General features: G+C 59.6%; 1 protein-coding gene across 43 annotated transcripts in view; it reads left to right on the top strand.

Moving 5' to 3' along the window:
• ARHGEF10L (Rho guanine nucleotide exchange factor 10 like) overlaps nucleotides 1–24,854 on the top strand; it is a 153,585-nt gene that overhangs the window by 107,834 nt on the left and 20,897 nt on the right. For all 43 annotated transcript variants that reach the window (XM_070601211.1, XM_070601176.1, XM_070601255.1 and 40 more), the window contains 5 exons: nucleotides 1,703–1,824; nucleotides 7,085–7,171; nucleotides 8,465–8,691; nucleotides 10,275–10,429; nucleotides 16,666–16,814. In XM_070601211.1, coding sequence (XP_070457312.1) covers nucleotides 1,703–1,824; nucleotides 7,085–7,171; nucleotides 8,465–8,691; nucleotides 10,275–10,429; nucleotides 16,666–16,814 — 740 coding nt within the window. The remainder of the gene's footprint in view (nucleotides 1–1,702; nucleotides 1,825–7,084; nucleotides 7,172–8,464; nucleotides 8,692–10,274; nucleotides 10,430–16,665; nucleotides 16,815–24,854) is intronic.

The raw sequence follows: 24,854 nt of genomic DNA, 5'->3' as shown, positions 1-24,854 counted from the left end.
AAGGACACTTGCAACCTGAGCTGGGCCTGGGTCCCGGCTTTCTCGTTGCCACAGCAGCTGCATTGCTGGCAGGAAGGCTGCCGTCATGACAGTTCAATCGATGCGCGCTCCTCCCGTCTCCAGAGCTCTGGGCGCCCCTGAGCTTGATGTCGTTCTGTTGAGTGGCCCCTGTCACCCAGGGTGCCCCATCCAGCGCTTCCGGCTCTCCAGGGCAGGGCTATCTCCTCGTTGTGCAGCGTTGCCATGTCCAGGGTCCGTCATCCACACGGGCTCCATCGGGGGCCAGTTGCTGGAAGACCGCCTGGTTTAGTGCAAAGAACCCTGCCTTTGAGTCAGACAGACCTGGGTCCCCTTCCGGGCTCTGCTGTCCAGGCGCGCACATGGCCTAGTCACTTACTTCATCCCCGGGTACCAGCTCATCACCCATAAAGTGAAAATCATTATTCTGACCGTGCTTGGGTGTTGTGAAAACAAAGCCGGGAGCGTGTCTGTGGCACTCAGCGTGTGCCTGACGTGTGGGCACATGGTGGGTGTGTCCCAGCCGTGCCGCCCCTGCCATCAGATCCCAGGAAAGGGGTCCTCCTTCGGGTGTGCAGAAGGGAGAATTCCGGGGGCAGATGGTGGCTCGCTCGCTTGTCCTCTTTCCGTTCATTCTCTCTGCCCGCGTTTGCTGAGCATTGCTAGGTGCTGGCAGTGCCAGGGTGCCAGGGAGACAGCAGCGAACGGAAGTCCGGGTCCCTGCTGCCTGAACTGACATTCTAGAGATGCATGGAGACAGACCCTAAACAGGGAAATAGGCAGAATGATTTTGGATCATGGTAAAGGCTCTGCGGAATGTAAGACGAGGTCTTCCTAGCCGGGGTCTTTCCCCCTGAGAGAAGGGGGCCACCATAGCCCAGGTGGTCAGGGAGGTCTTCTTGGAGGTGGTGGCGTGTGAGGGGCCCTGACTCGTGTGAAGGAGCCTCCGTGGAGAACGTGGTTGAGCAGATGCTCTTTATTGCAGAAGTCTCCGGATGTGAGTACAGGGTCTGGGCTCGGGCCTGGGCATCTGCACTTGTAACAGGTCCCGGGGGCTTCAGTGCCCAGCTGGACTGGGGGACTGGGAAGTGGTGATTTCCTGGGTTTCATGGTAGCCTGGAAGGAAGCAGGAGAGAGACTTCCTCTTTACCATCACCCTCGCAGTCAGGTGTAGAAGCAGCGTGGCTGCATGTCACAAGCCAGAATCGTCTTGTCCACTTGCGTGTTTGTGGCCGTCTCCACCTCTCGAAGGGAAGGCCGAGGCAGCAAGGGCCTGGACTGAGTTCAGCGTCATGATGGTTTTTGAGACCCTTTCCCATCGATTATTTTGCTGAATCTTCAGGACAAGCACAGGACGAAGGCATTTCTATCGTCTGTATTTCACAGGTGAAGAAATCCAGGCTCAGAGAGTTGGGGTGATTTGCACAAGGTTGCTCAGTGAGAGGTGGTCAGGCTGGGACTCAAACCTTAGGTTTCCCAACCCTCCGCCTGGGGCCCATGGCCATGACTGTGGAGCGACGGTGGATTTCATCTCAGATGGGCAGGAGCGGGGCTGGGGGAGCGACTGGCTGGGTCAGTCCGGGCCGCGGTGCAGGCCGGGCCTCTGGCCTGCGGTGGCTACTCACTGTCCACTTGGTCCTCGGACTCTGACCAGCCTCCCCCCCCCCGCTTCCTCTCGCTGTAGGGGAGGAGAACCAGCCGGGCTGGCTGTGTCCGGATGAGGACAAGAAGAGCAAAGCCCCATTCTGGTGCCCAATCCTGGCCTGCTGCATCCCCGCCTTCTCCTCCCGGGGCCTCAGCCTGCAGGTGAGTGGAGCGCATCTCGCTGGGCCCACCGCCAAGGTGGCTGTGGTTCCCTTTCTCCTGGGAGGACCAGAGGTTCTAAGTCTCGCCCGCAGCAGGAGGGGCCCAGGTTCCCGTTCCAACTTCTCGATTTCTCATTGACAGAGTTGGCCAAGCCTTTTTCTTGCTCCAGGAGTTAGCTTTCCCACCAAAAAACTGGGGGTAGATGCCCTCTGTGGGTCAAGTGAATGGAAAATTCCATTATTTTGAGCTAACAAATAGCAATGATCTCATCAGTTGATGGCATGACTCCAGCTCAGAAGATAGGCTGGAATATGCCCACAGTGCTGTGCCAGACCCCGTGGGTTCGGCTTTTATGATGCTGCCAGGCGGGAGCGGCTTCGGCCCCACAGCCAGTGTGGCTCCCCTGTGTCGAGTACCTGCTGTGCTCCCCCAGGGCTTTGCCATTGCTCTCTTCTTTGAATATTTATCAGAACCCCTTAAGTGGATGTTTCTAGATCTGTTTCACAGGTAGGGAAGCAAAGGCTCAGACAGGTGACACCATTTTCTAAAAACGACACAGCTGGTAAGGACAGGTCCAGGAACTGGAGCCTCGCTCTACCTGATTCTGATGCCCGTAGTCTTAACCACTAGGATGCTCAGCTCCACTGTCACCTGTCCCTGATGTCCTGGCTGAGCTCACCTATCCATCTGGAGCAACCTCTCCCATCCTCCTCTCAAGGAGATGAGGTCATCTGAACTCTGGGAGGGGAGAGCAGGCTTGGGACCCAGGCGCAGATGCGTAAGCCCCAAGAGACAAGCTGATGGGGCTGTAGATTGAGGCTCTAAACAGCTGGAAGAACGCTGGGGACGTCAGTTCATTCATTAGTTCATTCATTCATTCATTCATTCATCTGCATATAAATTTTGAGCCAGGCCCTGCGCTGGACGCTGGGAATATAGTGGTGGCCAGAACATACCAGGTCCTTGCCCTCATGTAACTTGCAATCTAGCAGAGAGAGACGGGCAATACTGCGGCAGACAAAAGGAGCTAGAAAAGAACGATGTGTGTTATAAAGAGAAGAAATCAGATGTAATAGATATAGAGATGGGGCCACGTAGTTAGGGGGTCAGAGAGGGCCTCTTGGAGGAGCTGGCATTTAAACTGAGACCCGAATGGCAGGAAGGATGCGTGAGAGCCCAGGGGAAGAGCAACCACAAAAAGACAAACCAACGCAGACAAACCAACAACATACGAACAGCAGTTGGGGAGGCCGGCGCGGCTGCAGCTCCGCGAGCGCGAGCGGGAGGAGGAGCTGGGCCATGGGGGTGGGGGCGGAGCGTGGGGCTGAGCTGGGCTACGCCGTCCTCACAGGCTGGGATTTGGGTTTGGATTTCATTCTCAGAGCAGTGAAAAGCCAAGGACGGCTCCAAGCAGGGGACTGGCTTGGATCCAATTTATATTTTAGAAGGATCATCCGATCCTTTTGGCTGCTGTGTGGACATGAAGGGGGCAAGGCGGGTACCGACGCTGAGCCTGGTGTAGGGGTCCTGCTGAGATGGGGCAGGACTCGGGGCAGGAGGGGGCCAGGGCCTGACCAGGGGGAGGTGAGGGAGGAACTCATCTTGGTTGCCCCAAATCTCGGTCATCACAATAAGTAATATTTTAAGCAATACTGAAAAGAAAAAAAAAAATCAAATCAGTAAACTGTGGCCTTGGTTCAGCTGCTTTTTTTTTTTTTTTTATCAGTAAAGGGCCAGGATTAGGGTGAGGGAGGGTCGTGGAAGAGTGGAGTCGGGTCCTGTCTTTATTTAAGCTCTTAGTAATTGTTCACTATGGATTTTTTGGGGGTGTTATTTTTGATTTTAAAAAATTACGTTAAAATACTTTTCTTGATATCTGTGTGTTTTGGCCCCCCGAAGGTTTGCACCCGAGGTGAGGGCCCCACTGTCCTCACCCTAGCCCCTGCCCTGGTGGAGGCCATGGCCCGGGGGCACGGGGACACATTCGGGGAGTCCTGGGGTAGCACTGGCCAAATTGGTGAGAGATTAGACAGGGGCTGGGGGTGGAGGAGAGGAAGGGCGTGCCCAGGGCTTCGGCTTGGGCGCAGGGAGGATCGTGTGTAGGGGGTGGGGGGGTGGGGAGCATTCCCCGTGCTGCAGACGGGTAGGGGTTCGGTGAGAGAGACACCGGGTCAGGTTCCAACTCGGAGCCTGACTCATGGCCGGTGGCCAGTGGCCAGGATAACGACAACAACAATAATAATAACAACAACAACGATATTATTTAGAATTCTTCAGTCTTGACAGTGTGGTAGCAGGTTCCTCTGTGAGGCATCTGGTGCCAGGCTGTGTTCTAGGTGCTTCCCAGCGACTAACTTTCTAATCCTCCCTCAGGGACGGGGCCGTGAGGCCTTGAGCTGAGGGAAGGGAGGCAGGAGCAATCACTCGCCCACGGTCACCCCAGAAGGAGGGTTTTCTCGACTGCTTCCCCATCCTGCCCCTTCCTTGCTTCCACTGGGGCTTGGCTGGCATGTGCCATGGCCTCGATCCCCACCCCCTTGGCATTTCCAAGGGGGAGCCTTTGTAGGGCTTTAGTTCTTATTGATTGGTTATTGATCAGCAGGGAGGCCTGCTGAGTCTTCGGAGCTCCTTCCCAGCATGCGGGGTTACCCCTGGGCCTCGGGGCGGGGGAGTGGGGACTGTTCAGGGTCCACCCTGCCTGAGGCTCGCCTGGCCCTCGCGCATCCCGTGGAGAAGGCAGACCTGGGGCCACTTCCAGGATGAGGAATGGATTCTGTGGTCGGGGATATAGGACTCAGGCTGTATCCTGACAGGTCACACCAGGGTGGTGGAGTCCCAGACAGACTGCTGCCTGGGGCCTCGTTGGAAGAAACTTCCCCCTGCAAGTGGGGAGCTGTCTCCCACCTCCCACCGGGGGGATGAGGGCTTGAGAAGTTTCTCATTTGGAGCTCTGGGGCGTGATGATGAGTCTGGAAGCATCCTGGCCCCCTGCCGGCCATCTCCTGTGGAGCCCCCTGTGCGAGCCAAGGGAACCGTGAGTGAATCTCTGGGTCATGGGCCTGTGGGGCTCTGAGGGACGGAGCAGAGCCTGCACGTCTCATCTGCTGGGCCTGAAGGCACTGCTCCTGCTCTGCCCACGCCTGCCCCTCACCCCGGACCAGGCCTATGTGCCCATCAGCTCCGCACTGGCAGCCAGATGAATGAGGGCCCCAGAGTGCCGGGCCTTGTCCGATGACTATGGGAGCAGATGGGAGGGTGTCAGCCTCTGCCTGGGCCGCCCTCCCAGACCACCACCTGGGCCCAGGACTCGGGCTGTGCGGCTGGCCTAATGGGAGCCGGCAACTGAGTCTGCCCTCCAGGAAAAGCTTGCTGGTCCCCACCCCGTCCCAGTGTAGACGAGATCAGCGCTCTTGTGCTGCTGGCTGGATGAGGGTGTCTGTCGGGCTCTTTCCCCCCAGGGAGCAGGGTGCCGGGGGCTGAAGGAAGCAGCCTTTCTCTTCTCAGTGCTGACGGTGGCTGGGGCCATGCTGGGCTGCACCAAGGCCCCCTGACTCAGAAGGGAACTGAATCGGGAGAGTGAAAGGGCGTCGGCGGTGCCGCCCTGCCCTGGGTTTGAGGCCCGGCTCTGCATGTCCCAGCTGTGCCACATCAGGCGTGCTGCTTCAGCTCTCAGCATCACAGCTGTGTCTTCAGCGCGTAAACTGGGGTGGCCACCATGGCCCCCTGCCTGAGATATAGTGAGGATTAAATGACACGACTCATGTCCACTGCTTGTTAGCCTGCTGCATGGTGTGTGCTCAGAGTTGGAGGACGTTTTGGTCCCCAGGAAGGAAAAGCTACTGGTGTGTGTTTTGGGGGAATTTCTGAAGACCTGACTACTGAGGCAGCGAGAGGTTCTTCTTGGACACCTGGCTCCATCCAGGCTGGAGACCTGTCCCTGGAGGGTCCTCAGGAAGCCAAGGGGAGGGCCCACCCCGAACAACAGGACGGGGAGCAGGGGCCTGAGGGCGCCCAAGAGGTGGGGTCGGGGAAGCATCCTGCTCTGGGCATCTAGACCCATCCTCCCAGCCAGGCAGAAGCAGGAGCCTGGAGGGCCGAGGCCTTCAGCATGGCAGCCTGGCCTCTGGGTAGAATTCAACCAGAGTAGGAAGGCCACTAGGCCTGGGAGTCGAAGCTTTGAATTCCAGCCCTGACGGGGCCACTGACCTGCTGTATGACCTTGAGCCAGTCATGTCCCCCACCCCTGACCCCTGAACTTCGGGTTTGCTGACTTCAAAATGAGGGGCTGGATGAGGTATTCTCTTTGGATCCTGTCACCTATGGCCATTGGAAATTTTGTTAGAATATTCCAACAGGGCCGGGGCTGGCCAGGGCCTTCAGCACCAGCAGAGGGCAGCACCTGCCTGGCAAAGGTCCTGAGGAGGCCAGATTCCTCCATGGGGCACAGGCACGTCCAGCTGCCCCCACTCCGCCTCCTTTCCCTTCCATCTGGCCAGGGGTTCCAGCAAGGCCCCTGCAAGGGCCATGCCGTCCCCCTGCATTGCTGTCCTGGCCAGAGAGACAGACAGGCCGAGTCTTGCTCAGGAAACAAGCCCCAGAGAGCCGCCCGGTCTGGGGTTGGGGGCAGCAGACACAGGAGGAGCACGCAGCTGGTTGGCTCTCGGTGACAGCCCGTTATAGACGGAGCCCCCCACCCCCACGGCAGCCTGCACGGGCCACCCAGCCCTTTGGTCCTGCTGGGCTCGTCTGCAGAGCGGTTCTGTTGTTCAGTTGGGCAGAACCCAGATCCCCAGCCCCCTTCTGCCCTCCATCGTGTTTCTCTGGAGGAATGCAGGAAGGCCAGGGAGGGAGCCCTGTCACTTGCCTTCCCCGGGGCCTAGGCCAATCGTGTGTCCTCGGTGGACCTCAGTTTCCCCATCTGTAACGTAAGAGGGGTAAGCGTTAGTGGTTTTCGACAAATCTGATCTGCAAGTTGCTCAGTTTGAAGAGTGCTTGGCTGGCCCAGAGTGTCATTCAGGCCGCCTCTGACTGAAAGGTTCTAGGAGAGCCATGGTCAAATGTGAGTGCAGAGGCACAGCCTGGAGATCCTGTGGCACCCGCCACTTTCCTGGCCCCACCCCCAGGGGTTCTGTTACGGGCCTGAATGGGGCCCAGGAATCTGCAGGTTTAACGACCACCACAGGCAGTCCAGACAAAGGTCCTGCTGCCGGATGTTGGCACCTTGACACTTAACCCTGAGTGTGCATCTCTGTCTCCACAGCTTGGGGCCCTGGTCCACAGTCCCGTCAGCTGTCCCCTGCTGGGCTTCTCGGCGGTCAGCACCTCCCTTCCACAGGGCTACCTCTGGGTGAGTAATCCCCACGCTCAGCCAGGGGTTCTGGACTCAGGACAGGAGCAGGGAGTGTGGACCTGGGAGGGGGTGTTGGAGAAAGCCACCAGTCTGCTGGCCCCTATTTATGCACCTGCACCTGGCAAGGTCTTCCTGGGAACCTCTGTGCCGGACTCTGCTCGGAGTTGGCAGGTGCAACCTCACCAGGGACAACAGAAAACCAGGGGACAAATAAGTGAGCGTGACTCTTCCATGTAGCACTGGTGCCATGAAGGAAACGAACGAATGGGGAGCTGTGCAGAGTGCCTGGGTGGCAGGGCCTTCACCCCGGGGGTCAGGAAGCAGGGCTGCTTATTGCCCATCTCTTGCAGAGATTGAAGCTCACCTTTCTGCCCCCGAGGTTCCTGGCAAAGCCTCTCTCAATTCAAATAGGTACCCTCATGCTCCTGTGCAGACTGTGCCCTCCCATGGACTCCCCGACGTTCCAGCCTCACCACTCCTCTGGCCATCCCCTAACCCCTGCTCATTCCTGTCTTCAGGCACAAGGCAGGAAAACTCTGGCTTACCCTTCAGAGTCCAGCCCAAATGTCCTCTCTGAGGATAATTTGTTCTTCATTGTGTCCCTAATATCTAGCATATAGTGCATCCATCCGTCCATCCTTCCATCCATCCATCCATTCACCCATCTATCCATTCATCTTCTATTCATCCATCCTTCCATCCATCCTTCCATCCATCCTTCCATCCATCCATCCTTCCATCCATCCATCCATCATCCATCCATCATCATCCATCCATCTGTCCATCCATCTATTTATCCACCTACTCTTTTATCCCTTCCTTCCAGCCATCCACTCATCCACCCACTTTTTTTCATCTCTTCCATCCATCCATCCATCCATCCATCCATTCAGCAAGTATATATTGAATGCCTACCATGTGCTAGACACAGAGATAGAACAATGAACAAGACAGAGGGGGACATTTTAAAGAGATAGAGTTTATGTTCCCTACTTGTTGGTTGAAATTCACCCTACAGACAGGGAAATAGAAAGCTGACTGGTTATCTAGTCCACCTTAGCTCCTTACCTGATTTCCTTTGAGCACTGAATCTGACTTGTTGCCATGGCAGCTGGGACGAGTAACCTTCAGTGACAGCAGGACATGAGTGGGAAGGAGAGGGGAGGCTCCTCTCAATGTCTAACCTCAGGGGCAATTAGACGTTTGGGACAGGTTGCCGGGGAGGCAGGGGCTGTGCTCTGCCTCTGCTCCCATGGTCCCACCTGACGGCCTTTCTGGGTCTCTGCCCAGGTCGGGGGCGGGCAGGAAGGCTCAGGGGGCCAGGTCGAGATCTTCTCTCTGAACCGGCCCTCGCCCCGCACCGTCAAGTCCTTCCCACTGGCGGCCCCTGTGCTCTGCATGGAGTACATTCCGGAGCCAGAGGAGGAGGAGAGCAGAGACGGCGACGAGAGCCACACGGCTGCTGACCCCTCGGCTGCAGCGCATCCCACCATCTGCCTCGGGCTCCAGGATGGCAGGTGAGGGGCCTGGGCGGTAGGGGCCGAGAACGGCCTGCGGAGGGGCCTGGCGGTGAGGTGGAGGCTGTCCCTTCAGCTTTCCCGGTCAGCTTGTCCACCAACACTCTCCACCCCTGGTGGGGAGCAGGAAGGTGGGGACCAGGGATGCCCAGTGTGGGAGCTGGAGTGTCAGGAGCTGCTTGCACTCTAACGGAGACCCTGCAGGGGCTGCTTCACACAAACTGGCTCCCTCCCAGGTGGTGTGGTCCCATGGGTGAGTGCTGGCTTTGGTGTCAGCCAGAGCTGGGTTTGAATCCACTGTTTCCTCTCTGTGGATCCTTCGGTGCACCATTTAACTGCTGAGCCTCAGTTACTCGTCTGTAAAGTGGAGTTAGAATCCCCCCATGCAGGGCTACTGGGAGATGCCCCAAGACGTGGGTCATATGAAGCCACGACCACAGAGCTAACATACGCAGAACCAACCTGGAGACATTAGAAGCTCCTTGAAGCCTGGGCCTGGGTCTGCCCAGCCAGGGCCTGGACTTGGAAGGGGCCTGGTGAACTACTTTTTTTTTTTTTTTTTTTGTGCTGAGGAAGATTAACCCTGAGCTAATATCTTTTACCAGTCTCCCTCCATTTTATATGTGGGTCGCCACCACAGCATGGCTGACAAGTGGTGTAGGTTCACCATGCCCGGGATCTGAACCCACAACCCTGGGCTGCCCAAGCAGACAGTGCCAAACTTAACCACTGGGCCATGGGGCTGGCCCCCTGTTTTGTTTTTAATGGGATAAAAATTCACATAATATAAAACTCACCATTTTAACCATTTTAAATTCAAGTGTAGAATTCAGGGCCGGCCCCATGGCCTGGTGGTTAAGTTCGGCATGCTCCACTTTGGTGGCCAAGGTTTGGTTCCCGGGTGCCTCAAAAAAATAAAAATAAAAATAAAGGGTACAATTCAGTGGCTTCTGGTATGTTCACAATGTGCAACCATCACCACTCTTAGTTCTAGAACATTCTCATCCACCCAAAAAAGAAACCCCGTACCCATTAGGCAGTCACCCGACTCCGTGCCTCCAACCCCTGGGAACCACGCATGTGCTTCCCATCTGGATTTGTCTCTTCTGCACATTTTGTATAAAAGGGATCATACGACAGGTACGATGTGCGGCCCTCTGTGCCTGGCTTTGCTCACTCAGCATGGCCTTTCCGAGGGTCATCCGTGTGGCTGTGTCGGTGCTTTGTTCCTTTTCATGGCCGTGAGAGGGCATCATTGCCCGTTTTGTGGAGGGAACTGAGGCTCAGGGCCAGCCCGCTGGCAGGGGGCACGTCTGGATTTGCACCTGGGTCTGTATGGCCCTGGAAACAGTCCTCTCGTGCCTTTATCATGCCACCTCAGAGCCCCCACCTCAGTACTCTATGGGACAGGGGCCCAGGAGGGCACTGTCCTCAAAAGGTCCGAGCTGCTGAAAGGTGGGACGACAGCCTGGTGACACCGCGGGAGCCCTGGCTGAGGCGGGGCGTGGGCCCCCTCCCCCTGGGAGGCAAGTGGGGCAGTGGGGGCTGGGGGGCGAACGAGTCACCTGGGCCTCTCCCCGCAGCATCCTGGTTTACGGCAGCGTGGACACGGGCACACAGTGCCTGGCGACCTGCAGGAGTCCAGGCCTGCAGCCCGTGCTCTGCCTGCGGCACAGCCCCTTCCACCTGTTTGCCGGTCTGCAGGATGGGACCCTCGCCGCCTACCCTCGGACCAGCGGTGAGGATGGGGAGTTGGGGTGCTGGGGGCTGGATCCTGTACCAGAGTGGTTGTGGGATGCAGGCCAAGTAGGCAGCTCAGAAACGAATCAGGGGATCTCAGTGCTGGGGGGATTTGGAGATCCCTGATCCCCAGTGGGGTCCTCTCAGGAACGGGGTGCTCACTACCACACAGGCAGCTTAGCCCGTTGGCAGGAGAATGTAGGGGATAAGAGTAAGGACTCTGGGGTCAGACAGGCCTGGTTTCACATGCTTCCCGTCTTGGCTCTGCCCGGATGACAGCTGTGTCCATTGGTGAGCGGCTTCTCCTCTTTGTGCCTCGGTCTCCCCATCTGTAAAGTGGTAATAATGGTGGTACCCAGCCCTCATGGGTACTGGTGGGTTAGACAGCCCAGTAAAGGCAGAGCCTACGGCCTGGCACAGTGAGCACCCAGTGGAGAAAAGCGTTAGAATCTCTGTTATTGTCTTGGTCCCTCAATGGCACAGATTATGATGCCTGGAGGGCAAGGCTAACAGTGTTGGTCCTGCTGTCTCAGGACCGTGTGAGTGCTCAGCGCCGGCGCATCATCTGAATTCTTGCCACAACCCTGAGAACTGCCTCCTCTTTACGGACGCCCGTGCTGAGACTAAGGGAGGGGACGTGCTTGTCCACAGCCACAGGGGTGTGGTCCCCTGTCCCCTTGTGGCTTGTTCAGCTCCCAGTTCGATGATGAGGACTGGGCAGGGAGGGCACCCCAGTGCCCCAGAGCGGGCTGGTGGGCTTGACGCTCTGCGACCGGTCAGTCCCTCCATTCTCCTCCCACAGCCTCACGTTGCCGCGTCATCACAGCCTGTTTCAGGGTTATAAACGGCTATTCGTACGGAGCTATTTTTTTTGCCACTTGGCACCGTGTTGGTATTTTTAATTAGCTTTTGATAAGGCATTTATAGTTTTTAATTAAAGGGGGAAGGAGGAGGGAACAAACATCCCTCTCGCCGTCAGACAGAGTGTGTGTGTGAGTGTGAACGTGGCCCAGGTCCTCGGGGATTTAGACAGGGATCCCAAAGGGACCTCCACCGGATCCTGAGCCTCCCTGCCCCGCTCTGGCCTCCCGGTCCCCAGCGTGGGCTGCCTTTGGCCCTTTCCCTCTTGGATCCTGACCCGTCAGTTTGGGCGCCTGGCTTGGGAGGAGGTGAGGGGCTGCCATGACAAAGTGTCGCTCACTGAGTGGCTCCAACGACAGAGACTTATTGTCTCACGTTCTGGAGGCCAGAAGTCCAAGACGAGGGTGTCGTGAGGGCCGCACGACCTCGGAAGGTGCCAGGAAGGATCTGTTCCAGACGCTCTCCCAGCTTTGGGAGCATCCTTGGCTGTGGCAGCATCTCTCCCGTCTTCACATGGCCCTGTCTCTGTGTCCAAATGTCCCCTTTGTCTCAGGACACCAGTCAGATTGGATTCAGGGCCACCCTCCTCCGGGATGACCTCGTTATAACTAATTACATCTGCAACAACCCTTATTTCCAAACAAGGTCCCATTCTGAGGTACTGGGGGTTAGGACCTTGACATGTGAATGTTGGGGGGGCACATAATTCAACCCATAATAGGGGCTTTGGGGTCTGACCATTGGCTTTCAGCCAATGGGGTGGGAGCCTGGCAGTTTGTCAGAACCAGAGGGCCGTTGGGGACCACTGGACCCCACACCGTCATTTTCTGCATGGGAAGGGACTCCCCAAAGCCCCTGGGGGAGCCGAGACCTGGCCGCGTGTCCTCTCTCTGGGGCCAGAGCCCTCTCCAGGTGTGAGGGGCTCAGGCTGCTGCGAGCAGAGCCGACGCTGTTGCGCCTGGAGGAGGAGGCTGAGGTGCTCCACCTTCCCGCCTCGCACACACGTGTACTCCAGGTGTTTACTGAGCACCTACTGTGTGCCATGCACACGATGGGGCAGCAAGACGGGTGTGATCCTGCCCTCGCTGAGTTTATAGGGAGACGGAATTAGTCACGTGGACAAGCAGGAGGCTTACGACTGCACGTCATGCTGAGGTCCTGAGGGAGGAAACAGGGTGACAGGGAGGGCCTGACCCCTGGGCGTGGGGTGGCCTGGTCGGCGAAGGCCTCTCCAAGGAGCAGGATCCTGAAGCTGAGACCCGAAGAAGGAGAAGCGGCCAGGCGAGTGAAGAGTTGCAGGAATGGTGTTCACAGCAGAGGGAACAGCGTGTGCAAAGACCTGGAGGCAGGAGAGGGGCTGGTCTGGTGGAGTAATGCAAAGAGGAGGCTGTTGTGCTGGACGGCAGCCAGAGGGGTCAGTGGCACGAGGCAAGGTCTGGAGTGGACGGCCGAATCCGCTGGGCTTTGGGTTTGTCTCAGTTTGTGGGAAGTAGAGGGAAGTGTGGGAGTGGCCGAGCACCGCGCCCCTCTGGCTGGCGGACAGGGGTGGGGGCAGGGAGGCTGGTGGGGAGGCTGCGGCACCTGGCCTGGCAGGTGAGTCCTGGCCACTCTGTCCTCGTGAGCCCGGCCCCTGGGTCTTTGGTTTGGCTTTGGCCTGGGAGGCCTGTGGGACCCCCGTGGTGTCCTCCAGAGGTGGCCGGGCGTGAAGGGGACCCCCAGGGCCTGCTGCACAGTGTTGGGGGCGATCCCTCCCATCGCCTTTCCCCTGGGCGGCGTGTGGCTGCTCTGGAATCATCAGCTTGGCCGTGACCCGGCTGTGGGGCCTCCTTCACACTCACCGAGGCCTCGATACCCCTTGACACCCCTGACCCATCCCGGCCCAGAGCTGGAGCTCAGAGCGGCTCCTGGCCAACTGCCCGGCCCTGTGCCCCTAGCGCCCGTCTCTGGTGCCCCCTGGTGGCCGGAGAGTCTGGGGAGGGTGCATGATCCGGACCCTTATCCTGGGCTTGGAGCCGGTATTGGACGAAATATTTGTCAGTGTTTATAGTGACAGGCTTCCTGTCCTGCCTGGGTGTGGCTGAGACCAAGGCAGGATAACACTGGCATTCGGGGCCCACGCTTTGGCTCCTTGCAGAAGGGCAGGACCAGAAATATTAAGTAAAACAGGTAGAAACCAGCCTGGGGACTTGCCTGTATCCTGGAGGACCTGTGGGACCAGCAGCGGGGAGGTGACTGTGAGGATTCCAAGGCCACTGGGCCACGTGGAGTCCCGGACTGTCAGCTGGAGGGGCCTCAGAGTCCAACCTCCAGCTGACAGATGGGGAAACCGAGGCCAAGAGCAGTGTGGCCATGACAGTCAGTCGGCTGTCCCCCAGGAGCCTTGCTTATCTGCCTTCATCCACTCATTCATTCATTCACTCATTCACTCAGCGAATCTGTAGTCAGTGCCCGTGGGGAGCCAGGCACTGAGCAGGGCGCTGGGACGCAGAGATGAGCCGGGTGGCCGCTGTCCCTGAGCAGAGCCATCTGCCCCATATCTGTCAGGCACAGGATCATGACCAGGCCTGGGGGGGTGGCGCAGGAATGTCCCTGGTTAGACGCTGGGGATGAGGGCCAGGGTCACCCCCTGGAGCAGGCAGGTGAGGGAGTGGGTAAGGTGGGGGCTGGGGGTCAGGCTGCCCATCATTGAGTTGCAGCTGTCAGACTGGGGCTGTTGCTTCACCTGTCGGAGCCTCAGTGTCCTCACCCGTGAAATGGGGGTGAAGCAGCCACCCCGATAGAGAGGTTGTGAAGGCCAGGTGCCCAGAACGGGGCCTGGAGTGTAGACGTGTGCCTTATTCCATCGTCATCGTCCTGACCAGCATTGTGACCTGCCGGGCACGGGCTGCGCTTTGGGCCCCTTGGTCTCCGTGACTTTCACTCTGTGTCCTGCCTTCTGGCTCCGGCTGGGTATGGACCCCGAGGGAGGCCGGCTGGGCTCCCCGCTGTGGGCTGGGGAGGGGCCTCCAGCCTCCTGAAGGTGCCTTTGCCGAGACAGGGCCTTTGTCTGGCGTGTGGGCCGGTGCCGGGCCAGACAAATGGGCTGTCACGCAGGGGGCGGGTGTGTTTGTGTGCGTGTGTGCGTGTTCCGGAACACTGCGAGCTCTCTCAGAACCTCTGGAGGGCAAGGAGGGGGTGGAGGGATCCCCCACCAGATACGGGGGGTGGGGGAGGTGCAGCTAGCCCTGCCCGGAGCTCACAGTGATTGCCTTTCAAATCTGAGAATTGTGGTTCGTGAGGGCTGGGAAGAACCTTGGGGGTCAGACTGCTGTTCCCTCGTGGTGCAGATGGGAGGAGTCCCAGGCACGGGCAGCCTCTTGTTCAGGGTCTCCCCGTGGGCCCTCTAACTGAAGACCCCTGTCCAGTGTCCTTTTTGATGTAACAATAACAGTGTTACTAAGTTTTATCTCAGTTCTGGGGGACATTCTGTCCTGGAGTGAGGACTTCTAGAGGATTTCTGGAGATGCCCAGCAACTGGAGGGGTGGTCGGCGCATGTGGGACCCTCGGAGGTATCAGCCCCTCGCCCCTACCCCAGGCAGCCACGGCCTGCTCTGTTCCAGGAGAGTGCAGGACAGAAGGTGTGAGGGCTTCGGTGGCCATCATTGCTGCACCCGTGGGGAAGAGCCCCCATTCCCCTCTTTTTGGGGTGTGGTCCCGCCGTCCCTAGCTGCTTGCTTCCTGGGAGGGGCCGCAGCTCCCACCTTCTGGCCCTAGTGGTGGGAGCCCCACAAGCACTACTCACCTCTAGCCACCGGGGGGCGCTCAAAGCCTTGCATTTTTACATTTTTGAGGCTCTGATGTCCTGGTGGGGTCAGCGTCCCTCCTGGAGGCCTGGCCGCTTCGTGGTCACTCGCCCCTCTTGGACCCCAGTCCTGGCCCCAGAGCCCTTCAGAAACGCCTGCTTCCACTGACTGCTGTGTCGTGGCGAATGACACCAAACAGTAAGGGCTCGTGAGCTCCGGATGCTTCCGAGATGTGTGATTCGGGCTGGCTATTTAAGCTCGCCGTGCCTCAGTTTCCTCAGTTGTAAAGCAAGGATAAGAATAGAATCCGCCACCCTGGCCTGCTGGGAGTTGAGGACATAATTCAGGGACAGAGTGCCCGGCGTGCCCACACCTGACGTGTGTGGCAACAGCGCCCATGCTTCTCCCGTGTGCCAACCTGTGCTAAGTGTTCCGCAGGGGTCACCTGATCCCTGTGGCATCCGGTGAGGTGCTGGCACAGTGGTCGTGCCCATTTTACAGATGAGGAACCGAGGCTGGGAGGCGGGGTCACCTGTCCAAGTTCATGCAGAAGCTTGGGGGCCACAGCCAGGGGCCTGCCAGCCTGCTTCCCACGTGCCATGTTCACGGGCTGGAAAGAGCTGGTCGTGTGTCTGGAGGGGGGTCCCTGCTCCCCAGCTCTGGGAGTCTGCCAGTCTGAAGGAGGGGTGGACGGGGGGCTCATTGCCTCTCAGGACCCCTCCTTCCATCCCTGGGAGGGGTGCGGCATCTCTGGAGGAATAAGGTTATCAGAGATCCTGGTAGAGGTGGCAGAGTGCTTTGGAGTAAGCAAGAAGATGTGTGAGAAGGCGAGAGTCAGTCTCAAGAAGCTACATGTCAGAAAAGTCCTCAGAGACAACCTTGGTGGCTCCACCCTTCCCTGTTTTACAGATGGGGAAACTGAGGCCTTGGGAAGGGGAGAGATGCTCAAGGCCCTTAGCGAGTTGCTAGCAGAACCTGGGCCAGACCTCAAGTCTCTTGACTGGGTCTGGGACACTCACCATGTCCTGCTGCTTTTTTAGCAGAGCTGTGTGGATGCTGCCTCTTCTGGGAGGCCTCCCTGGATTTCCCTGTGTGGAGTTGGTTCCTTCCATCTCGGCAGTTCTCAAGGCCCCCTGTGTACACCTGGTCATCCGTGCTTGGCACATGGTGTGGCAACTGCTGATTAACCTGCTGGTTTCTCAGGACAGCCAGAGTTTCCTTGAGGGCAGGGTCTGTGTCTGATTCATTTCTGTCTTCCCAGCACCCAGCACATGGCCTGGCATGGAGTAGGTGCTTACTAAGTGTGTGTGGAATGCGTGAACAGGAGCGGGGGGCGGGAGGGGAAGAAGTGAAGGGGGAGAGAGATGGGGGGAGGAGGGTGAATTGGGGAGTACAGACCCCAGAGAGAATGAGACACAACAGAGGCAGATGGGAACACCACCATCCCACTGGCAGGGGCGAGGGGCCAGAGAAAGGGCGAGAGGGCTGGGTCCACCGCTGCGGGCCGTGGTTCCTGAGGGTTGAGGGGCCCTGGGCCCCTGGCCTGACTGCCACCCCCATCCCTGACGTGCTTCCTCCTTCCCCCACCAGGAGGCATGCCCTGGGACCTGGAGAGCCCTCCCCTGTGCCTGACTGTGGGGCCAGGGCCTGTCCGCACCCTGCTGAGCCTGGAGGACGCCGTGTGGGCCAGCTGTGGGCCCCGGGTCACCGTCCTGGACGCCACCAGCTTGCAGACTCAGGTACTGGACTTTCTTCGTGGCTCGTGGCCCCCAGTCCTTGGGGCAGTCTGCTGGGCATACTTCCTGCCTCTTGCTGGCCTTTCCTGCCTCTTCCTGGCTCTGCTCTCGGCGCTGAGCTGTGTCTCGGGTCAGTCGGAGTGTGTTGGGAAGCAGAGGGGCCAAGACCCCCGCTGGGCCCCTCCCCCTGCCCGACACCCCCCAGGGCTGCTGCTCTGGGCCATGATCGGGGTCCTGAGTGGTGTCTGTTACTGTCTGTGGAGGTGAAGCTGGGGTCCCTCTCCTCGCGCTGGTACCCAGGGTCCAGCTGTGCTGAGGGGACGGCCATCCTGGATGCCGGGCTCTTTAAACAGCGTGGGGGCGGGAGGCTGCTGGGTCCGGCCTTGCCCCATTGCGAGCCCTGCCCGCATCTCCACCCGCCTGGCCACACCCCAGGGTCCATCCTGGGCAGCCGGCGTGAGGCTTGGGCATGGCCCCCAGCGGTATTTTGGCGACATTTGCCATCGGTTTCGATTTGGTTGGATTATCAGTTTGGGACAAGCTGCCACCAGGCCTGGAGTGGAGCTCTGGGACAGGCTCGCAGTCAGGCAGGCCCAGGGTGAGCTTCCACGCGAGGGCCATCCTCGTTCGCCCGCTTGGTCATCTCTCTTACGGCTGTAAATCGGCTGCTCGACAGCCAGGCGAGAACAGCGATGGAGTCTGGCCCTTGTAGCATCTCAGGTGATGGGGGCTGAGTCCCTGGTGACACGGCCCCTGATTGGCAGATTGGGAAACCGAGTTCTGGGGGACCGTGGGGGGGCCCTGAGCCTGGGTTGAATGTCAGGGTCGCGGCGCCTGCCTTGCTGTCTTCACTGGAGCGCGGTGCGGCCGTGGCGCCGGCTCTCCGGGCTCTGCTGCGGTTCTGCCTCTTGCCCGTGGGTGCCTTGTGAGCCCCGCTTGTCAACACTTGTTGTCCGTCTGTCAAAGGGGCATCCGCGTCCCTTCCCTGGGTCCGTCCGCGCACTGGCTGAGAGAAAGCTGGAGCCTCAGTCCTGGGCAGGGCCAGCGCCCGGGTGTTCCACCCGCAGCCCTTCCCGGCGCCGGGACGGGAGGTGGAGGCATGAGGCCTCAGCACCTCGGCCACACGAGAGGCAGCGCCTGGGCAGAGCCAGAGGGTTTGGCTTTTGAGCTATCCTTGTCTTTTGAGCTATCCTCGTCCTTTGAGCAGAAGAGGGCTGGGGGCTGAAGGTGACGCCTGTGCTGCCCCCCTTCAGGGGCTGCTTGGGCAGCACCCGCCCCAACGCTCGGTCGTGGCACTGAGGACCTTTGACCTCACCCGTGCTGCTGGGCCAGGCCGGTGGGGTGGGCTCTGGGGAGGGGCCAGGGAGGAGCACCTGCTGTGTCCGGCCAGCGTTCAGGGTTTCTTGGCCCTCTTTCTCCTGGGTGAGCTGGAGCAGCTGCAGCCACGCTCCTTTCCCAGCCCCTGTCCCAGCTCTGTGGGGGCTTCCCTGCTACCCCCCCACCCCATCCCTCTCTTCCTCCAAGGGCCTCTCACCTCGGCCTTCCGGGAGGAAGATGAGCAGGGAGAGCCGGCTCCCCAGGGCCTTTGGGTCCCTGACCAACCTGGGTCTCAAGCCGTTTGGCAGGAAGAAGGACGAGGAGTCTCCGACCCCTTGGCCTGTCCCCTGCAGCCCCTCCCCAGGCGTCCCTGCCTTGTCCTCGCACCAGGCCCATGTGCCCTCCCAGCTTCCTCCTGCTGGCACCCTGCACAGGCTCTGACTCGGCCTGGGAGGGGAGCCGTGGTGAAGGGGTGCTCAGCCAGTAGCTGAGCTGGGGCCCAGTTCAGGGCAGCAGTGGGAGGGGCAAGGGGTCCCAGCCCTGCCCTCGTCTATAGGGGAGACACAACCTGCCTTTAGGGGGGCGTCCAGTCCAATGAGGGAGAGATAGCCTGCCCCCGGAGACCTGTAGTCTGTGGGGGAGACCCAGCGTCTGTTCTCCATCTGGGGAAAGTGACTCCAGTGACGGGAAGAAGCCAAGAGCAGACAGAGGATGGACAGGAAGGCGCTGAGCTCCCTGTGCCCCAAGGACGTTCTCAGCTGCAAGAGGGAAACGGGACACAAGGCGCGGGGAGGGGGCAGCTGAGGAAACTGGGAGGGAGGATGGGAGCTGAGAGATGTTTCCAAGGAAGGATCTTCTGAGGAAGGGTCTAGAAGTCTTAGGACCCGGAAACCACAGGCCTGTGGGGGTGGAGAAGGGGCTGGTGGAAGCCCACCCAGGGCCACGAGCCTCTCTGGAGGGGGAGGAATCGAGAGGCATCATCCAAGGCGGCAGCCCATCCCTGTCCCAGCCGTGCCCACCTCGGGTCCCCTGGGCACCCCACTCCCTTGGAGGTGTGTGGTTTGCCAGCAGGCTGCTTCAGATGGGACCCTGGCTCTGCCCCTGCCAAGCTGTGCACCCTCAGACAAGGCGCCGAGCCTTCCTGGGCCTGAGTCACTTCATCTGTAAGATGGGGTGATGAAAGTACAGTGTAGACTTCCCCGGAGGACTGAATGAGAGCGTCTGTGTAAAAGGGCGGTTGCGCCCTGTGCCTGCAGAGTAAGCGTTTGAGGCACGTTAGTTACCACTGTAATATGTGCCCAACTTGAATCCTTATCACCGTTCATGTGGTTTGTTTGGAAAATCGAGCTGCTCCCTTAGAGTCCGTGTTGTCGGCGGGTGTGGGCGTGTGTCCGCATGGCGGGTCTGCTATCCTCTCGCTTCCCTGGCGGGACGGGACGCTTCCTCCTGCCACCAGCGGTCCTGGGAGCGTGAGACAGAGGTGCGAGGGCAAGGACCGGGGCCCAGGCCGGGCCCTGCCCAGCTCTCACCGCCTTCACCCCTCACCAGCCACAGTGCGTCCTGCCCAGGCCTGCAGCTCAGCGCTGGCCCCGCCGTCCCTGGGGCCGAGCAGCCGCCGGGCTCCAGGCAGGGCCGTGATGATTTCAGATTAGTTCTGGACCGGCTGCTCTTAGGAAGGAGATCAATATGGCCTTTCCCTTGCTTTGCACACCGTGGAGGGCGTGGAGGGCGTCAGAGGGCACTGGGGCAGGGGAGGCGGGATGGAGGCGGGACGGAGGAAGGGGTGGTGAGGGGGCTCTGCGGCTGGGCCAGAGACAGCGGGCGCCCGCTCTGCAGCCGAGAATGGAAAAGTTTGTGCACCTTCGGTACAAGGCGTCCCTCGCACGGTAACAGGTGATGGCCATGCATGTTTAATGAGGCCACCTCGATGCTGCCTGGAAGGGAGGGAGCCCGCCCGCCCCAGCCCAGGGCCCTGGAAGCGGCTTGTCTGGCCACTGCTAGTGACCACCTGGCCCCGCCATCAGCTCCATGCTTGCCTAGTGCCCGCTGCCCGGCCACCCAGGCCCCGGGGAGTGGCCGAGAGACCTCTGCTGTGCTGGCGTCCGTGTGCCAAGGGCGTAGCTGCGGGGAAGGGCCTGACAGGGTGAGCTCTGCAGCAGAGCACCTCGCTTCGGGGGCTGGGCTGTGTGGCCGAGTGGCTGGGCCCCGCCTCCCCAGGCTCGAGAAACCCCCAGGGGAATCTGAGATGCTCAGAGTGGCTGAGTGCTCCAGGCCAGGGGCCTGAGGTGCTGTTGGCTGAGGGTGTGGCTAGCAGGGCTCTGGCCCAAATGCGAGGACATGGCGGGGGTTAACCTAGGGACTGCCTAACTCTGAGGAGCTGTCCCTGGTTTCTCTGCCCCCAGGAAGTAGTAATAAACAACATACATTGAGTGCTTAGCGTGGCCTAGATGTGGGTTAAGGCACTTCTGTGTATTAACTCATTTAATCCTCCAACTACTCTCTGAGATGAGTACCATTATTATTCCCACTCTACAGATGAGGAAACAGAGGCACAGAAAGGTTAAGTGACTTGCCCAAGGTCACACAGCTGGAAAGAGGCAGAGTTGAGAGCTGAGTACCGGCTTCCTGAGTCTGCTCTGTGCCAGCCGCCTGGGTAGGCACAAGGTCCAGTCTCCTCTCGGCTCCGTTGTCCCCCGCAGTTCCTGTCCTGTCATATGTAACCCTTGGGACTCTCATTTGTTTATGGGCCGGGCTTGTCCACCAACATGTCTCCCGGGCCAAGGATGGCATCCTGCTCGTCTTGGATTCTCCCGTGTCCAGCTCACACAGAGGTGCTCTGAGTAAATCGTTGGGGTGGAGGTACAGATGGGCGTCCTGATGTCCGGGCCCTCCGTGTAGGGTGCTGGAAGGACAGGAATGGGGACGAGCTGGTCTCAGCTCTTCCAGAGCTCAGAGTGCAGTGTGGGGAGCAGACTCGGGACGCTCAGTGTCAGCCCAGTGTGAGGAGACCTGGGGGCGTAAGCCTGGACCTGGTGGGAGCCAGGGGATGAGGGCCAGACCCAGACGGAGGAGGGACAGGAGCAGGGGTGGTTCTTGGGGGTCAGGCCCGCTGAGCTAGGCCGGGCAGGGAGGCGGCTGTGATGGGCGAAGGGAGAGAGGAGGCGGGGAGGATGCTCCGGGCAGAGCAAGCCCAGGCCAGAGTCAGCCCAGTGGTGGACGGCCCCCCGGGAGGGGCCTCTGAGCTGGGCCCGCCCTGGGCTGTCTCCGTTAGGCCCACTTGCCCTCTGCGGCCACGTCTGACCTTGCTGAGCCCGTTCCCCGCGGAGCGAGCGCCCGCAGCCAGCCTCTTTCTGCATTTGATACCTGCCCCCACCTGCTTGTTCAGCTCCTTGATCCCAGCGGAGGCAGCAGTGTGGCCTGTTAAATAATAATGTAGCTCACCAGGGCCTGTGTCAACACCGCATCCCCGTGTTCATTATCTAGATCGCCACCTTCAAAGTCTAATCCAGTCGTCTGGAGTTCATTTCAACTGATCGCTGGAGGGGAAGCCGGCTCTGGGATGATTGTTGCATCTTAATTTAAAAAAACTTACTGGGGACAGGCCGACAGGAGGCTGTGGCGTGCAGGGCGTGCCCTGCTGAGTCGGGGTTGGTCCGGGCGCCTGGGCAAGACTGCTCTCCAACCCATGGGCTGGGGTCTCTGTCACCCCCGCTAATGGGAGGGCGGCCGTAGCGACGGGGAGGGGTGGTGGAGACTGGGCCGGGCTGTGATGGTTCATGGTGCTGTTGGATCCTCCAGTCTCTGCAGACAGTTCGTCCGGGGCCATTTTCCAGATGGGCAAGTGGACCAGAAGGCAGGCCTTTTGACCTGTAGTCTGTGGCCTCTGCTTCCCGGCCACGCCGGCCCCTCTGTTGGTCTCTGAACACGCCAAGCTCTTCCCACCGCCGGGCCTTTGCCTCTGCTGTTCCCCCTGGCTGGTACGCTGGTCCCAAGGAGCTTCGCTCGGGCGGCTCCTTCTCATCGCCCCGGTCTCAGCTCAGCTGCCGCCTCGTCTGGGGCCTGCCCTGATGCCTCCTTCAGAGTCACCTCCACCCCCCGTCACGGTCTTGTCACCTCCCCCGGCAGAGCATTGACCCTGTCCTCGCCTGTTGTCCCAGTGCACCCACTGGGCTGTAGGCAGATGAATATGGGGCCTCGTCTGTTTGTTCGCTGTGTACCCCACGGCTGGTGCCTCGCCACCTCTCGCCAGTGTCGGTGGGACGCCCGCAGGCTGCCCCTCCTCTTGGGGCAGGTGGAAGGTGGGCTGGCAGGAGTGTGCCGTGCCACGGGACACATTCTTTCTGGGTGGAAGGGTGAAATCTGGGCTGGAGGAGGCTTGCGCACTGGGCTTGGGGGGAGCTGTGCCTTCGGGGACGTGGGGCAGGGAGGCTGCACCCGGAGACGGCGGGAAAGGATTGGGGTAAAGGGCTTGTCAGAGGGTCTTGTGGTGGGGAGGGCTCAGTCCTGCTCCACGGTGGCCCCCACCCCAGGGCACAGTGCTTCAGGCCGGTGGGACAGCCGTGTCACATCAGGGCCCATGTCCTGCCTCTGACCTCCTCCCCCACCCCCAGCCAGGCTTGAAGTGTTTCCATGGCAACCCCCTGTGCCCCAGAGCCTCCTTGGTGCAGTTGCAGGAGCACGGCCTGGAGGCAGGGCTCCCGGCCCTGTCTGGAAAGTGCCAGAACACAGAGCAACTTGTGTCAGCATTTGGGCACTGGTCCGGCTCCCGCCCCACAGGGCTGTCGTGAGGGTTAATTGGGGCAACACCCTCCCATTAGACCCCAGCTCCCCACCCTCAGAGAAGCCTGTCTGGACCACCTGCCCCTCCTCCACACGCCCTGCGTTACACCCTCGTGACCCCTGCCGCCATTCTTCACAGCGCTGGCCACAGCGACATGGGCATGTGTTGGGGAACCCTCTGTAGGGCAGGACCAGCCTAGTCAGCTCTCACTGCTCCCATCACATGCCCGGTGCTGAGACCAGGCCGACGCGTGGTAGGTGCTCAGCGAAGAGCTGTGAAGGACAGAGGGCATTTCCGTCAGGGATGGGCCGTCTGTGTGGGTCCGATAATTGTGGAAGGGAGATGTGGGCAGGCGGCCTGCAGAAGATTGACTGAGGGCTCGATTCTAACCAACTTCAGAGCTGGGCACTGAGCACACGAAGGTGTTTCCCAAAGTGCAGCCCGTGGATAATCCTGTATTGCATCAGCGCCTTGCATCATCTCTGTGCATCGGCCCCGTGTGTTGGCCCTGTGCATAGGCTCCATTCACTGGCTCCTGTGCGTCGGCCCCATGCATCCACCCTGGGCATCGGCCCCATGTATCCACCCCGTGCATCGGCTCCGTGCATTGGCTCTTGCATCGGCTCCTGCTTTGGCTCCATGCATTGGCCCAAGCATTAGCTCCTGCATTGGCTCTGTGCCTGGGCTCTGTGCATCCACTCCTTGCATCAGCTCCTGCCTCAGCTCCGTGCATGGGCTCCCACACCACCTGCTGCAGCTGCTCCCCCTGCACCTGGGCACTGGCCTCTGCGACCGGCACTAATACTTTTTGTCACCAAGCATGCCAGAAAAGAAACTTCTCTGGGTTCCTGAACGCCAATGGTCCCAGATTTCCCCCACCCATCCCCACATACACCCGCTTCCCCGCCCTCAATTTGCACGTTTAGTGCCTGAACTTCGTTTGCATGTATTAGCTGTTGTAAATCTATCACAACAGTGTGACGCAGCATGAATAATGCATCACGGGGCTGTATTAGTTTTCTGTCTCCTATCTTATTTATGACACGAAACGGGTGGGAATTTGCAAAAGCAAAATCCAGGCGCACAGCTTCTTGGGTAATGGTATGCAAATTGGCGTGAGGGCGGAAAGATTCCCCAAGTCCTCAGGCACCCGGGAGCTGCCAAGTGGGAGCCCTAGTGTTCAGGCCACCGGAGCATGCGGGTCAGGGGTCACGTCACTTGGAGTTGTCTCTGTTCAGCGGTTTTGTCTGAACTTTTTCTGTGTGTCATTGTTATTGTCATCATCCTGTTATTTTTTTAAATTAAAAGTTGGCAGGTGGAACTTGAGAGATGGATTCTCTGAAGGTTGTGGAGACCTCCCCGGAGGCTCTGACAGTAGCAAGTTCCAGAGGAAGGCGGATGTTTTCCAGCAGCAGGAAGGACTGAAGTTAGATGTTTAGAAGAACTTCCTCTCCGGAAGCTTGTGAAAGATAGGGAGCAGGGGTGGGGTGGGGATCCTGCAGGACCCCCTTTCCAGGGGAGTGTTGAGGGGTTAGGAGTCACTCGGGGCGCTGGTTCCCGACTCTGCTCTGAGGCTCTGGGGGTTGTGAGGAGGTATTTCAAGGGATGTCTTGTGGGGCTGGGGATGGCTAAGGGGCAGGGCTCCAGGCCCCCCTCTCCTCACCCGGAAGAGCTCAGATCTTTCTTGTGTTCCATATTTGGTCTCTTCCCGTCCCAGAAGATTTAGGTTGATGAAAGGATTTCATGGTTTGAAAAAAAAGAAAAAAGTAGTTTGAAGCCGTTGGTTCAGGGAACAGGTTCTGTGAAGCCGTGGAGGAGAAAAGAGAGACAGCAGAGGGAAGGCAGGTGGGAGGGGACACTGGGGGGAGAGCAGACGGGGACTGGAGGTGAGGGGGGCAGACGGTGGCAGCAGGTGGCAGTTCTCCTCCGTCTGAGCCCCCGGCGTC

The sequence above is a fragment of the Equus przewalskii genome, chromosome 2 (assembly GCF_037783145.1).
Source record: "Equus przewalskii isolate Varuska chromosome 2, EquPr2, whole genome shotgun sequence".
Lineage (NCBI taxonomy): Eukaryota > Metazoa > Chordata > Mammalia > Perissodactyla > Equidae > Equus > Equus przewalskii.
The sequence above is the reverse complement of the archived record's forward strand: the minus strand, read 5'-3'. Positions and strand labels throughout refer to the sequence as shown.